Source organism: Dromiciops gliroides, chromosome 4, assembly GCF_019393635.1.
Source record: "Dromiciops gliroides isolate mDroGli1 chromosome 4, mDroGli1.pri, whole genome shotgun sequence".
NCBI lineage: Eukaryota > Metazoa > Chordata > Mammalia > Microbiotheria > Microbiotheriidae > Dromiciops > Dromiciops gliroides.
The window spans coordinates 71,848,724-71,864,491 of record NC_057864.1 but is presented as its reverse complement, the minus strand read 5'-3'; the positions used below and the strand labels follow the sequence as shown (position 1 = coordinate 71,864,491).

Below are 15,768 nucleotides of genomic sequence, written 5' to 3'. Positions count from 1 at the left end.
CGGTGCTTTATCCACTGCACCACCTAGCTGCCCCTAGTACCATGATCTTCTTGAACCTGGAACAGGTTTAGAATATAAACTAAATAAGTAGAACTGTAGCATAAATCAATTTCTAACTCATATTGTATCTTTGGTAAATACTTTAACTTCTTTGGAAAGTGTTTTTCCATTTGACCTGACGTTATTCAGCTTATCATTTTTCTTATACATACTTATCTCCCTTTTAGATAAAAACTTCCAGAACAAAGAATTCCTTGTTTTTAAAAAGCAAATTAATTTTTAAACTGCTAGTTTTAAACTTTGTATATTTATCTCAAAAAGTGATGTTTATAAAATTCAATTCAGTATAATCCATTGGAACCTTCATTTAAGCCCTATTCAATGAACGTAGCATATAGATAATTGTCACCAGATTGTGCTGAAGGAACACAAACTTTGGCAAGTTCTTCCAAAGTACAAATGCTTCAAGTATAAGTCAAGCTACAGATTGTGTATGTTTTCTAAGGACCATTCTAGCTAAATTCAGACAGCCTCTCACCATAGATTTGGGCCACCAAGTATCAAATGTTTTTGGTCATAGTAACTAATGAAAACTATCTGCCTAGGTATCCTTATTAGTATAGCAGCTAGCACTTATTTAGTGCTTTACAAATATTATCTTATTTTATCCAAAGAAACTCTGGGAGGTAGGTACTGTTTTTCAGATGAGGAAACTGAGGCAGACAGAAGTAAAAGTGATTTGCCACAGTTCACATAGCCAGTAAGTGTCTAAGGCCAGATTTGAACCCAAGTCTTCCTGACTCCAGACCTGACACTATCTACTCTGGCACCAACTGCTTTATACCTTCTGGGTGTAGAAGGGTTATATTTTGCAGTAGTGGAGAGAATACCCACATCATTGAAATAATGAATCTTTGAAAGTATTAAAATATACTTATGACAGATTTTGTTACTCTGTGAATTATTATATTCATTTCATTGTTGTTAACAAATACTTTTTAAAAATCATCTGATGCACAAATAAAAATACTAAAATGTCCATGTACTTTGGCCCAGAGATTCTGCTATAAGGCATATACCACAAGGAGGTTAATCATCTTTTTAAAAGTTCCTACATATACCAGAATATTTATTGCAGTACTTTTTATGTTAGCAAATTGCAAGCAAAGTAGATGTCCACTGATTGGGGAAGAGATAAACACACTGTGGAATATGAATGTGATGTGGTATCACTGTGCAAGAAGAAAGGATGAACATGATGACTGAGAAACATGAAGAGTGAAGTCAGCAGAGCCAAGACAATAATCAACACAGTGATCACCACCATGTCAACAGAAAGAATAACCGCACTGAGATTTAAAAAACAAAAAATGAGGGTTGCCAATTCACAAAGGACAAGCACGGTCCCAAGAAGAGATACAGGAAGATACCCCACCTCAGAACCCTGACTTCTGTGCAGATGTGAGAAGTCTGCAGATGAGGAATGTTGCATGTCTTCAGATTTTTTTTCTTTCAAAAAAAGTCTTTATTAAATGGAACGGCTTTCAGAGAGGGAAGAGGGAGGATACAAGGGGAAATTTAGGTGCTATAAAAAATATCAGTAAAAATTTGTCCAAAGCAAATTCTCTGAGTTATTTTTTTTCTTTTCTTTTCTTTTTTTTTTTTTTTTTGGTGAGGCAATTGGGGTTAAGTGACTTGCCCAGGGTCACACAGCTAGTAAGTGTTAAGTGTCTGAGGCCAGATTTGAACTCAGGTACTCCTGAATCCGGGGCCAGTGCTCTATCCACTGTGCCACCTAGCTGCCCCTCTGAGTTATTTTTAAAAGAACATTTAGACATTTATAAATTATAAAAAAATTCCAAAATTTCATAATTTATTGAACTTTCCCTGACTATACTCTATTGTTCAAATTATGTTGCTTCAGTGCTTTTGACTATATCCAGTAACAGCAAAGTTCTGTCTTCTAAAGTGCATTGCTAAACTGCATTTTTCTATTAATAGATCAGCTGTGGCTGACTAATTGAGGGGGCAAGCAGTTTTCTAAGAGCCTAATTTATTTCATTTACATAAAATGGAACAGATTGTATCCATCCTCTTTTTAGTGTGCAGGTGTAGCCTAAAAAGTTAGTTGGTGGGGGTGGCTGTGTGCTGTGATCTAAGTGAATTACCTTTGAGATTAAGCAAAAAGGTGACAAACCAGTTTGAGTATTCTCTGAGATTCATGGCTGTGCAAGAGAAGAGGCCACAAATAGAGGAACCAAGAATTTACCACCTGTTCGTCTCTTAAGTGCCTCAGATTTTTAATTTCAGTCAGTTTCTATCCTCTCCCTTCCCCCTTTGCTTCATGTTCTTGACATTTAAAAAAGTGTAGTCATCATTCTTCATAATAACTCAGCCTACTCAATTTTGAGTATATTCGGTTTTGGGGAGCACCTCTCTACAATTCTCCCTCAATGTGTTGACCTCTCTAAAATAATTTTCCTTTTCCCCACTTAGAACATTGTTCATCTTGGCCTTTCCTCTACCCTTGTGTCTTCTCACAGAGGTAGCTGAGGAGCTTGGGAGAACAGCTTCCTCTTCATCCATCGTACCGTACCTGCCGAGATTACCCTTACTTCCTTCCAAGACCAGGACCCTGAAGAAGCAGGCAGAGAACAAAGAGAACATAGATGGGACCCAAGATTCTGCAGAGCCCTCTGCCTCCAGCTCAGCACCAGGTATGAGAGGGATGCAGACAGAGTCCAGAAAAGACTGAGAAGCAATGGGGCAGGGTACTTTTCTTTATGTCCCTGGGCTGTTGGGATCTCCACTAGGCAAGGATGGTGACAGTCTTACCTAACACCTTGGGTGGTCCTTGGTCCTGCTCTGACACAAGGAGCCGCCTCCAGCTTTTTCTACCTAACCACATTATTCCTGATCTCAAATGATAAATGCCTTGGTAATTCTGGGAAAAGAGTTACATCAAGCCCAACCGTGGTGCCAAATTCAGGCCACGTAGATGAAAGATTAATATTATTAGGGAAGTAGCCCTTCCTCGTCCCCCTCCAACATTTAATCACCCTTCTCACCTTTCACATCGCTGGGAATCCAAAGGTACTTTAACAGTCTTCATTCTACAGATCTCTCTGGAACAGGCAATAACATCTTTGTGTTGTCATCTCATTGACTGTGGTTATAGATTTAGCCCTTGCTTATTTTTGTTCGACCATTTTCTTCAGGGTTTATTAGAAGCACACAGCCTCCCAGCGGGTCCCCAGCACTGCCTCGCAAACAGAGAGACAAGTCACCTAGTAGCCTCTTGGAAGATGCCAAAGAGACAACTTTTACTAGGGACAGAAAGGGAGGCTTCTTCAGCTCCTTCATGAAGAAGAGAAATGCTCCAACGCCTCCCAAACGCAGCAGCTCCTTTCGTGAAATGGAAAATCAGCCCCACAAGAAATATGAGCTCACGGGTAACTTCTCATCTGTTGCTTCCCTGCAGCACACTGATGGGTTTTCTTTTACTCCTGCCCAACAAGAGGTGAATCTGGTTCCCCCCAAGTGCTCTGGGGGGAGCTTTGTCCAGAGGAACTTTTGTAGTGAGGATGGCGGTGGTGATGGCGGAGGTGATGGTGGAGGTGGTGGTGGAGGAGGGGGGAGTGGCAGTACTGGTGGTGGGTGGTCAGGCATCACTGGTTTCTTTACACCACGCTTAATCAAAAAGACTTTGGGCTTACGAGCAGGCAAACCCACTGCTGGTGACGAAGCTTCCAAGCCTTTTCCAAGGTCAAACTCTACATCTTCCATGTCCTCAGGGCTTCCAGAGCAGGATAGGATGTCAATGACCCTTCCCAGGAACTGCCAGAGGTCCAAAATCCAACTGGAAAGGACAGTGTCCACCTCTTCTCAGCCAGAGGATAGCACGGGCAGGTCAAACGACCTGATTCCCAAAAAGTTAGAGGAAGGCACTGCCCTGACCAGGGACAGACCAAAAGCCAAACTTTTACCCAGAGGCACCACGGCCCTTCCTCTCCGAACCCCTTCAGGGGATGCAGCTGTTATAGATAAGGACTCAGCAGGGTCAGGGGCCACCGCTGTCCCTAAGAGTAAAGAGAAGAACGGTGCAGCCCGGCTTGGGACGGCAGGACTCCCAGAGGACGGAGAAAGGCCAGGGTGGTCGTCTCCAGCCAAGGCTGCAGCAGTCCTTCCCACCACTCACAACCACAAAGTGCCAGTTCTCATTTCACCCACTCTGAAGCACGCTCCAGCCGACGTCCAGCTCATCGGCACAGACTCTCAGGGGAATAAATTCAAGCTCCTATCTGAGCATCAGGTCCCATCCTCTGCAGATAAGGACCGACCACGACGGGTAAAGCCAAAGTGTGCTCCACCTCCACCCCCAGTGATGAGGCTCCTACAGCACCCACCCACATGTGCAGACCTCACAGAAGAGCAGAACACCCCTGTTGGAGGGCAGCCTGGACCAGAAGGGCATGAAGGTGGAAAAAAGGCAGCAACAGTGACAGCACCTGTCGGTGCAAAAGCTGGGAGGCCCGTGATGCCTCCACCTCAAGTGCCTCTGTCCACGTGTTCCACGTCACCTGCAAAAATGGCCAATGGCACCGCAGGCACCAAAGTGGCCCTGAGAAAGACCAAGCAGGCTGCTGAAAAGATCTCAGCGGACAAAATCAGCAAAGAAGCCCTGCTCGAGTGTGCTGACCTTCTGTCCAGTGCCATCACGGAGCCCATGCCCAATAGCCAACTGGTGGACACAGGGCACCAGCTGCTGGACTATTGCTCAGGCTATGTAGACTGCATCCCACAGACTCGCAACAAGTTTGCCTTCCGGGAGGCCGTGAGCAAACTGGAACTCAGCCTGCAGGAGCTGCAGGTTTCCTCAGCAGCTGCTAGCCTGCCTGGAACCAATCCAGTCCTTAATAACTTATTGTCATGCGTCCAGGAAATCAGCGATGTGGTTCAGAGGTAGCTGCTGCCCACCCGGCCGGAAGAAACACTTGCTGGTGACAGGGAGGGGAAAGGGACTCATTTTTCCTGTGTTCTTGCTTTCAAAAAATGAAAGACTGATACTTGAGTGAGTTCATGTGAAGTACCTCAGATCACTGGGTTCTCACGTTTACAGGTTCATCTCAGAAGTTAAAAACACATGCAAAGTGCAGGGGAGGGGAAGAAGGTGAGGGGATGATAGGCAGGGCTTAGAAGCTGCAGAGGCGGCCTGTCGAGAATGACCCTCATTGGAAAATCAGGTAATAAATGTGTGCTGCACCAGAGAGAGAAGTCAGGCCCACTTCTCCTGGTGTGGGGTGGGCTCAGCCATCCTGGGCAGGGACGGGTCTCATCTCAGTAAGTGGCCCTCAACACTGGAGTGGTTGTGAGGCTCATAACTCTCTGCATTGGACAAAGGGTTGTAGCCTATACAAGGTGTAGGGGACAGGACCCCAGTCTCTTTGGATATGGAGTTGTGATCATTCTGGCACTGACCCTCAGGTGACATTGGTTGTGTCAGAAGAGGGAGGTGCCCTGGGAGTAACGTCATTCACAGCTATTGGAGGTGGCTGCTAGTGTTGTTTCCATGGTGTCATTGCTGCTGTCTCACAACCTCAAAGCAGTTGGAGAACCTTGGCCCTCTGTGCTCTCCATTACCCCCCCTCCGTCGTGTTTCTGTTGTTTCAGAGTGAGCTGTGCTGGATCCCTTTGATTAGTGGGGAAGTTTTTCTTCGGTTGTCTGATCCAGGTGCTAGCAGAATTCACTAACATTTCAGAGCTGCCACCCTGCTGGTCAGTGTCAGCAAACTGTGGGCATAATTTTAGCAGATGGTGGTTTCCTCCAGGCCCTTGCTGGGCAAGATGCCCTCTACCTTCTTTATTAGCATTCAGAATATTAATTAACACAGTATCTGGGCGTGTCAGTTGTCAGTCTGCAAGCCTCCTGAGGACTCCTTTTCTCTGCTACAAGTATCATCATAATGTTCGCTCACTCGCTTTCTCGCTCTCACTCTTCCTCCCTCCCTCTCCTCTTCTCCCCTCTCCCCCTCTCCCCTCTCTCCCTTTCCCCCTCTCTCCCTCTCCTTCTTCCTCTTCCCCTGCCTTCCCCACACACACACACCCCACAAATATTTTTTGCTCAGGTAGATAGGGTACCTGAGATGCTGTCTGGTTTCTTCAACTTCCTAATGTACTGTTGGAGAGGGAATATGTTCAAGAGTTTGACACATATTTTCCTGAAAGCTTGCTATAATAATAATAGCTAAAGTTCATTTAGTTCTTTGAAGTTTTACAAAGGGCTTTAAACTGTCAGGCCCACACATGGGGTTTGTTGCTCCTTCTGTAAAGCTCATGTAGAAGATAATTTTGGAAATCACTGTTGGGTTCTGATTTTTCCCCCAGCTCTCCACTAGATTGTCTTTCATAGGGGACTCAACCATCACTGCCTCTCAGGGCCATCATGCCAGCCTTGCTGAGTGGAGGGTGTCTTCCCATCCATGAGCTTTTACTTTCTTGGGACCTTCTAAAGTGATAAGCCCCTGGGGATCCAGTCAACATCACCAGAGCCAGTTCTCACATGTGCTGCTATAGCATCTGCCTCTCATGTTTGTCCTGCTTGCTGGAACTGTTTGTTTGTAAGAATCAGATTGAAAATGTTTGTCTTACCATGGCATTTTACTCCACTCGAGGCATCCAGAACTTCAGGGAACAGTTCTTTCCAGGAAAATGTTATTTAAACCCAGGGAATTTTGGTTGGAATTAGAACTTAAAATTCTGCCCTAGAAAAGATTACTTTTCCTTTTCTTCTCAGATCTTAGTAGGGAAGCTAATTAGGAGTCAACAAATATGAGTCAGAAGGGTGAGGTGTTATAAATCCTGTAAACAGAAGACCAACACTTTTCTGCCATGTGCTCCATCCAAATCTATTGGAATCCCATTAGGAATGGAACGCCCATTTTGCAACCTCTTTCCCTCCAATGGAACATCACCTTGGCTTTCTAAGATTGGAGTCAGATATTCAATACTGAGTTTTCTTTTCATCACTGATTAGCTGTCATAGGTGTGTTTTTTCACCTTTTAATTGAAGATAATACTTATTTTCCAGGGGACTATTAAAATTGTGTAGCTAGTCCATTGCTTTTTCGGATGTTTTTTTCTTTCTTTTCATGCTTCAATCACAGCTGTTAATGAACTTTAGAATTGTACTGAGCCCTGTGAATAATGCTAGACCTGTAAGGGGCCACAGTGTTTTGGTTGGAGGTTTTAAGTCTTTGACCAGTGAAAGAAGAGTGATAGTTTACATTAGAAGTAAAGCAAACTGGATTATTTAGTCACCATCAGAATGAGGCATGCTGTAAAGGAAACATTAGAGGAAGGAAAAAAAGTGTTTCTTTTTTTTTTTCCAAATATTTCTGTGATGTCTTTCTTCACAGTACCTGCCAGAATGGTACGTGCTTTATGTAGCCAACTTAATTTAACTTTTTCCTCCTTGGGGTCCACACCTAACATCAGACATGATACAGAACAAAGCCTGTGAGAGTTGCATTGTACCTTCAGGAAAAGAAAGCAAAAATGTTTGGTTCCTGAATTAAGCTTTTTTCTAACACTGGAGCCATTTCAGTTTCTCCTTACTAACTCTGTGGTCATCCTTGATCAGTGATGATTTGTGGTAAATAGGGAAAGGTTGACTCTGGTCTGTTACACACTCCAATACATCATACTACTTGCTATTGCCCTTACCCTAGGACTTTAAAAACAACAAGCTCATGATTGTGTTTAGGGGTACTGAAATGATACTAGTTATGAAGGTCTTCCTTTGATCCCATTGGTAAACTTTAACCCAGACCATCAGCTTTTTTTTTTTCCTTAGGAGGAGAAAGCAAGTTAAAGCTCTAGGAAGTGATTATGCCACTTTTCAAGTTTTTTCATGAACAAGGTTGTGACATTAGGGCAGTGCCATTGTTCTACTTCTTTAGTATGATCTTCTTCCATGAAAGTGCTGAAAACAACACTTGGAAAAAGGTGCCCTGCTATCTTTACAAGTCCTGGATTTTCCACTGATGGCTAATCCCTCCATGATTATACACTGCCTAGCCTAGCAATGACCTTGGCAGCATGGGCCGGCCTGTCCACCCCCCTGCCAGGGGAACTCTGGGGGACTTCAGCCATGCAGGTTAGGGCTCCAGTCAGACACTGTCCGTTTGTTCTACAGATAGAACTTAGATTTTTTAGTGTTTTTGTTTTTTTCCTAAAGCAAGTAATTTTTGGATCCAGAACTATAGAAGACCATTCCTGGAGAGCTCTGAGAGCCAGTGACTAAAACGATCATTTGATTTCCTCATCTAGTCTAAGGAGAAGGCAAGGGGGAAAACACAACTAATAAATGGCACTGAAATTGTTTCTTTAAGGATCGGTTATGTTTTGTTTATAATTAGTCATATAAGCCGCCACTGCTTGAGTTCATTTATGTATGGGCTTACACATGATGTGAATGTTACGGATATGATTCCTGAACTGTATTTCCCATCAGAAGCAACATTGATCTGTCCACCACAGCTTGCCTCACTTTATACAATAGACATCTTCATTAAAGGTAAAATTAAAACTCGTTTACTGCATTCTATTTTCCCACTAACTTCCATTATAATTTTCAGAGATGTGTGCCTATGGGAAGAAAAAAAACACTTTTCTGGTATCGGTCCAAACATCGACTACTCTTTTCTTTTTATGTGGGCTATAATTAGGCTCTTAGGACCATGGACAGCTTAAGTCTCATTGGTTTTCCAGAATAATCTATAGCAATAGCTTCCCCATTGGCCTAAACACACATTAATAGGGTTTGTGCCAATTGCACCTATTTACAGTATAAGTAGCAACTGGAAGTAATATTTCTCCCTTAGCATGCAACCCTGCCCTGAGTCCCTTGAGATGGGTCTTTTTTTTTTCCTTGAGATATATCTTACTACAAAGCCTAACTACTCTCCCTCCCTTTTCTTTTTTACTGAGGGCTAGAAAGGCTCAGGGTAGATGATGGGAGAGGACTTGTCTCAGTGTGTTTTAACCAAAGAGTTTGCTTTTTGTTCCAAGCCTCTGGCTCCATGGAGCTTAATATTAGAGAGTAGAAAAGTAATAGGAAAGGGAGTCTGGTGTACTATATCCCCAGCTTTAGGGGTTGATTTAAGGATAGAATCAAAGGGGGCAGCTAGGTGGCGCAGTAGATAAAGCACCGGCCCTGGATTCAGGAGGACTTGAATTCAAATCTGTCCTCAGACAGTTGACACTAGCTGTGTGACCTTGGCCAAGTCATTTAACCCTCATTTCTCTCCCCCCCCCCCCCCGCCCCAAATAGAATCAAAGGAGGCTGTCAATGGGGAGGGAAGAGGAAGAGAGTGACCGTTTGTGGTAGCCCACCACACTTAAAGTCCCACTTCCCATGGTTATTGCCATTCTAAATTTTCCTACTTTCATTTACATTGTTATTGGACATCTCACATTTTTGTGTGGCAAAATTTTATTTATTTGCTTTCAGGGGCGAAAAAATGTTTCTCCCAAATAGGTTGAAAATTTTTAGTATGGCAATCTTAAATAATTACTTTAATGTATACTTACCGATTTTGCTTTCAAAAATTTACTTTTGGGGGTATAACATTTATACTAGTATGGTAATCAGACACACACTTAATCCTATTCACTCTAAGGAGCATTCTGCCTTTTGGTAAGGCACATTCCATCTGTATTTAGTTACTCATAGACTCTTAGAGCTGGAATAGATCTTAGAGATCATCTCATCCAAGCCTTCTCTTTTTTCAGATGTAGAAACTGACACAAAGTAGTTTGATTACTGTCTCGTGAGTTAGTGGCATATCTGAAGCCCAGGCCTCCTGATTTCTCATCCATTGCTTTTCCCCCCACACACACTAGGATGCCTTACATAAAATTTTGCAATAATTACTCCCATTTATATCGCGCTTTAGGGTTTTTGAAGCGCTTTTCCTCATAACTCTGTGAGATAGGTAGAGCAAGTTAAGATCCCCCTTTTACAGATGTGGAAGCTGAAGTTCTGAGAGATGAATTAACTTGCCCCTGGTTGCACAGTTAAGTGGCTAAGTCAGGACATGAACCAAGCTCTCCTGACTCCAAGTTGAGTGCTCTTTCCATGATACTATGCAAGAAAGGTTATTCAAATAGATAGTCCATGTGGTCTCCAGTAACATTACAAAACACTGCCAAAGTCCATTTTATTGGGAGTTCTCATTGACTAAATAGGATCCAAATGTCTCAGTAGTCACATTGGTTAAGTGATTGCCCTAAATGTTAAGCAGAATTCATTAATTTTAAATATTCATGTTCAAAAGTCATGCAAGGATGCTTCCCCCTTACCTCCTTTCCCACACCCAACAGAGCTCCAGCATTGTAAGCAAATAATAGTTTTCATGTTGATAGTAAAGTTGTGCTCTCTTTTGGAGAGAATCTGGAAAATGTCCTTATTTGGAGAAGTTCAGATTGAAAATAATCACTTCCCTAATTAATTGAATAAGTTTGAAATTGATCAGTGAATATGTGCAGAATGAGATTAGTCTTATCTCCAGCTATAAGCTTAAGGCTATCCAGTTTTGGAAAGTTTGGGGCTAATGTTTCTATTTGTTACAGCAATTCAGAAAGCAGCAGTTCATATTTTCCTTGCTGAGGAGAGAAACTCTTTTCTGGGCCTTGTCTTGAAGAAATTAGGTACCATCGTTCTTGAACTATCCTATATAAAGTGAGATTGTTTAGTAATCTGAGTGTGATAATAAATTTGAAACAAATTGCTGTTGACTGAATCCCTTTAAGACTGTGTCTTGCATAATTTTAGTTTCTGAAAATGGTCATTCTCTTTATTGAGGGGAGGGAAGGGTGACAGGGAGCACCCTTTCCCTGTATTTCAGAGTCTGGAGTACAAGTCATCATTAAACAACCTGTTGAGAAATGTTCCTTGACAAGTTTCTTCCCAATGTTCCTTACCATTTATAAACTTGCCATTTACAGTCTGTTTTTAACTACACAGTTCTTTGCCCTTTGATCCTAAAACACCTAAGAGTGAATTCTAGTGGCTATAATTTTGAGTCATAATGCTACATCCTGAAATCTGCAGTTAAGAACCTAAATACTTCTACCTCCCTTCCATTTTTATTAACTCGTCAGTGTGCCTGCAAGTAACTAATTTATGGAGCTAGCTCAGAATGAGTTTACATGGTCATCTGTTCTTTGGATTATTATTATGCTTTTGCTGTTTTGTCACCACACATCCCTTTGTTCCATTCATATTTGGACTTTATACACCAAGCTTCTGAATAAGAATGGCAAAGGGGTCAAAGATACAGCACCATGACAAAAGTTGACCTTTCACATATCAGAGCAGCTTTCCCCCCTTTTGGAAGTACAGATAGATTTAGGTTTCCCTTCATAAATGCTGGGTTGGGTTGTTCTTGCTTTTGTTTTTTTACCAGCTGCACATACTTCCTAACAATTTCTATGACTACATCTGAGCTAGTTACAGACTTTAATAAACCCTATGAAATGACCAGCTGGTTAGATCAGGATTCCACTGGAAATGAGAAGTGGAAATTTCTAGAAATGAGAGCCCACATCCTCTGAGAACCAGCCTGTACTAGCTAGCATTAGTTCTGCTAGTAATGTTCCAGCCTAAGTGGGCAGCACCTCACCAGCCAAAAAGGAGGCGGGGTTTAGGCCTGAAACCTTTTCCACTTGGAGTTATCTGGGACTCCCTTTGTACCAGACTCTGAAGGAGACTTGGGTTTTTTAATGTGTGGACATAAAACAAAAGGCAGGGTTTTCAGTTCAATTCAACATTTTAATGAGGCTGCTGGTCCTCTTGTGTTGAAACACAAATCACCTCAACTTGCTTCCCCTTGGGTAGGAATACCTAGAGAATTGTAATACTTGGCTAAGTCTTAATTCTAGCCTTTCTCCTCAGAGCCTCCAGCAAGGGTTTCCCTAATCCGAGGTCGTTTACAAAATACTATTAATGAATCCTGAGGTGGAGATTTGCTGGGACAGTGGTCATAAGCTTTGATGCTTCCTGGGCTATATAACACTCAGACTCACGTGCCAATATGACATTAATTTCACAACATAGGTTATTCCCAAGGTGTTTTTCTTGGGTGCCAGTGAAAGATGGTTAATAAAGGTCCCAACCTGTAATGATAAGGTGTGAGGGAGAATGGATCTTATGCTCCTCCAAAGGAGACGAAGGCTACAAGAAGTTATGTAAGTAACACGGATAAAAATTCCATTAAACTAAGTCCGTGAGAATGGACATTGTGTTGTATTAGATCTCGTAGGAAAAATGCTGCCAGCTTGCTTTCTGCACTATTGTTGAGCCTGTGCGACAGAGCTCTTCGCATTACAACTGTGTTCTCTCCACACTGATTTGTTGACTGGGGCAGAGGAGTATATTACAGCTCATCCCTTCCCTCGCCAGTGCACTGATGTCTTTGCACCTGTGTTCACTTGTATATTTGAAATTGTTAAAAGCCTCTCCTGTAAGATGCATGTGCTTAAAGAAGGACCACTCCCACGCTTAGAAAGTCCATGATAAGATCCCATTTCATTAGACCAAAAGGGACAGACACATGACGAGTGATCTTCAGAATCCGTAAGAGCACAATCCTCTCTTGAGTCCAGAAGCCTGTTGGAGTGTTTTCTTGGACACCCCTGGTTTTGGAGCCAAGTGATAAATCTGTTTATCCCTCTCTAGGAAAGCCTCCTTTAGCTTTCATTAATGCACACTCCAAGTTGTTTCATTCCAAATGCGATCCTATAAAAGTCAGTGTAAGAAATGAAAGCTGTGCTGAGTTCACCGACTTTTCAGTCGTTCTTTAAGGAAGAGCAAAAGAGGTAAGCTTCTAAGAGCTGTCTGACTTTTTAAAAAGAGTGAGGTACTGTTCTGTAAATTCTAGAAATCTGCTCAATTCTCCTTTCTACTTGATCCTTCCGTGTGATATACAGACCATGTAAATACATACAGTAAACTCTGGTATCTGGTATGATTGGGGTATTCTGGTCATAGTGTCTATATTTCTAATACATTATTAGAATTTTCAGAAGCATCCAAATCAAACAGATAGCAGACTACACTGAAAATCATTTAATTCTGGATGATTCAGAAGGCACTTCAGGTACTTGCCCTTGAATCATAGATAACAGTGCCTCAAGGTCATCATTATAAACACTACTTATCACTGTACTGTAGGTGCACCTAAGTAGCAGGTAATACATTTCTGGTTAATAGAATGCTAGATAAACAAGGTTTTTTTACAATGTCCTGTTGGGTCATCACAGTCTATTGGTCAGTACTCAAAAAAAAAAAAAAAAGCTAATAGGCTGTCCAGGTTACCTTGAAGAATACGGATTTTTCAATAGCTGGAACGAGGCATGGGAAGCATACATATTGATTTTAAATGATGGTTTTATTTTTAAAGAAGCATCTCCTGAGACCTTTGTCTCACATCTTCCAGGGGCTAGTGTCTGTGTTTGCCATTGTTGTAAGTGTGAAGGTAGGGAAACAACATCATAAGATTTTACCATGTCACCCATATTGTACAAACAAGGGAACTAAGAGAGAGGAAAGATCAGAGCTCAGGCCAATTTCTCATTTGTGAACACAATCAGAGCAGATGCTATACTTCAGTATTACCACCCTAGCGTTTGCCAAGAGCAATCCATGGTCAGAAACCTCCTGTCTCCTATTGTGGATCCTATACTTTCCTTCTGAAGCCTGATGCTTTACCCTTGGTTGACATTGGAGAAAGCCCTTTCTTAACTGATGCCCACTTGATAAAAATGAAGTAGTGCATCCCATGGGGAGTGGGGGTTCTATATAATAAAACACTTGGTTTGGGCTTTTGTTTTTGTTTTTGAGTTTATAAAATGAAATATTTATACCAAAGGTCACACTTCCCAGCTGTATGTGTTGTGCACAAAGAGCAATGATTCAGATAATTTCAGCACAGTTTGTATTGCTAGTGAATACAATGGGGAAAACATTGGATTAATCTGAAAACACGTTAATCACAGATTACACTACCAGTGTTGTCAATTGTTTGTTTTTTAATTGTTATTGTAATATATTTTGTTTTCCTAATTTAATTTTCTCACTCTGTTGTCTGACTGTGAACTGCTAACAGTGTTAAACTTGATGTAAATAAATGAGACCCTTGGAGTGGGTCTTTTCTGCCTGTTGTTCCACAAGATTTTGCCAATTTGCATTTTGTTTGAAATAAAGGTGGCAATATTTTATTGGCAGAATGTTTTGTGTGCTGTGTTTCCATGGAAACGGGTAAGCATACAAATAGGATGAAGGGGTCTATATAATCAAGCTGTAGCTAAAGTATTGTGACTTTTTTTCAACATTACATAAGCTGCACATTTCTCTGAATGTCTTCAGTGTTGGCAATTACTTGTTTTCTGAGGGTAGATTGGGGGGGGGCAGGGCAGTGAGGGTTAAGTGACTTGCCCAGGGTCACACAGCTAGTAAGTGTCAAGTGTCTGAGGCCAGATTTGAACTCAGGTCCTCCTGACTCCAGGGTTGGTGCTTTATCCACAGCACCATCTAGCTGACCCCTGATCTTTTTTTTTTTCCTGAAAGAACTCATCAGGACACAAATTTAGTCAATACAATGAGGTCATCAAGCCAAGTAAATCGAGGTGTAACTTTAACAAGGCAAATTTTGTTGGGGGTAGAGGGGAGAGATAAGGCTCAAAATGGCTCTGACTCAGGCAGTGACAAAAAATGAAGACTTCAGAAATATATTGTATAATGGCACAAATGTATGATGCACATTCATTGGGATTATGTGAGCTAATGGGACTGTTCAAGTCATCTTAAGGGTAGAGTAACGTTGAATAGGTGAATCTTTGTGTACACATTATATCTGATCTATGGAAAGGTGTAATTTATAGGCATTTTAATTGAACAGTAAGCTTCTAAAACCCAAACTTATGCCAAAGAAAATTGCTAGCTGTCTCACTAGCACATAGCACTTTCTCACTCTTGTATGCCTAAATGAACGGCATTAACTACAATCTTCACCCAGTTTTGGTTGGGGTCACTTCAGCTTATTTTTAGGCACATCCAAACTGTGCCTCTTGTGATCTCTCCTTTCCCTGCATTAGAGCTAAGGAGATCATTTTGTTTAGAGTTCAGCAGGTCCTATGGATATTACCTAGTACAAATGGCTTACTTTACAGACAAGGAAACCAAGGGCTGTAGAGTTAAGTGACTTGAAAGCATCTATGTACAAGGCAGTGTTTGGTGTTGGAGCAAGAAATACCAACGTGAGACAATTCCTACCTCCAAGGAGTTTATATTCTAATAGAAGCAACACAGATTAGTGGAGTAAGGGCTAGGAAAAGGGATTTGGGTCCAAAGAATCAGACAGATAGTGATGGCATCAGAGAAGAACCAGTTGTGCATGTTCTATAAGTAACAGTAGTGCTGACTACTGTTCTCTGAGCAAGAGGTGCAAAGCTGGGAAGAAGAGGCCCATGATGGCAAGATATTCCTAGTGATGGATCTACCCAGATATGAAGCCTGCATGTGATCCCAGGTTCTCAGATTTTCATATCTGGTGGTCTTCGTTTCCCGCCCCCCCCCCCCCTTTTTTTTGAGAAGCAGTCTGGTCTAGTAGATTGAGTCAAGAGAGCCCTGGATTCAAATCTTGCTTCTGACTTTAGTAGTATGACCATGGGCAAATCACTTAAGCTCTCTGAGCTTATTTCCTTATC

At 41.9% G+C, this 15,768-nt stretch overlaps 1 protein-coding gene across 3 annotated transcripts in view; it reads left to right on the top strand.

Annotated features, from left to right (window-relative positions):
* The window catches only part of ABL2 (ABL proto-oncogene 2, non-receptor tyrosine kinase), a 97,748-nt gene extending 83,462 nt beyond the window's left edge, over positions 1-14,286 (top strand). For all 3 annotated transcript variants that reach the window (XM_044001239.1, XM_044001241.1, XM_044001240.1), the window contains exons 10-11: positions 2,544-2,717; positions 3,219-14,286. In XM_044001239.1, the coding sequence (XP_043857174.1) occupies positions 2,544-2,717; positions 3,219-4,966 (1,922 nt within the window). In that variant the 3' untranslated portion in view covers positions 4,967-14,286. The remainder of the gene's footprint in view (positions 1-2,543; positions 2,718-3,218) is intronic.
* The last annotated feature ends 1,482 nt before the right edge of the window (positions 14,287-15,768 follow it).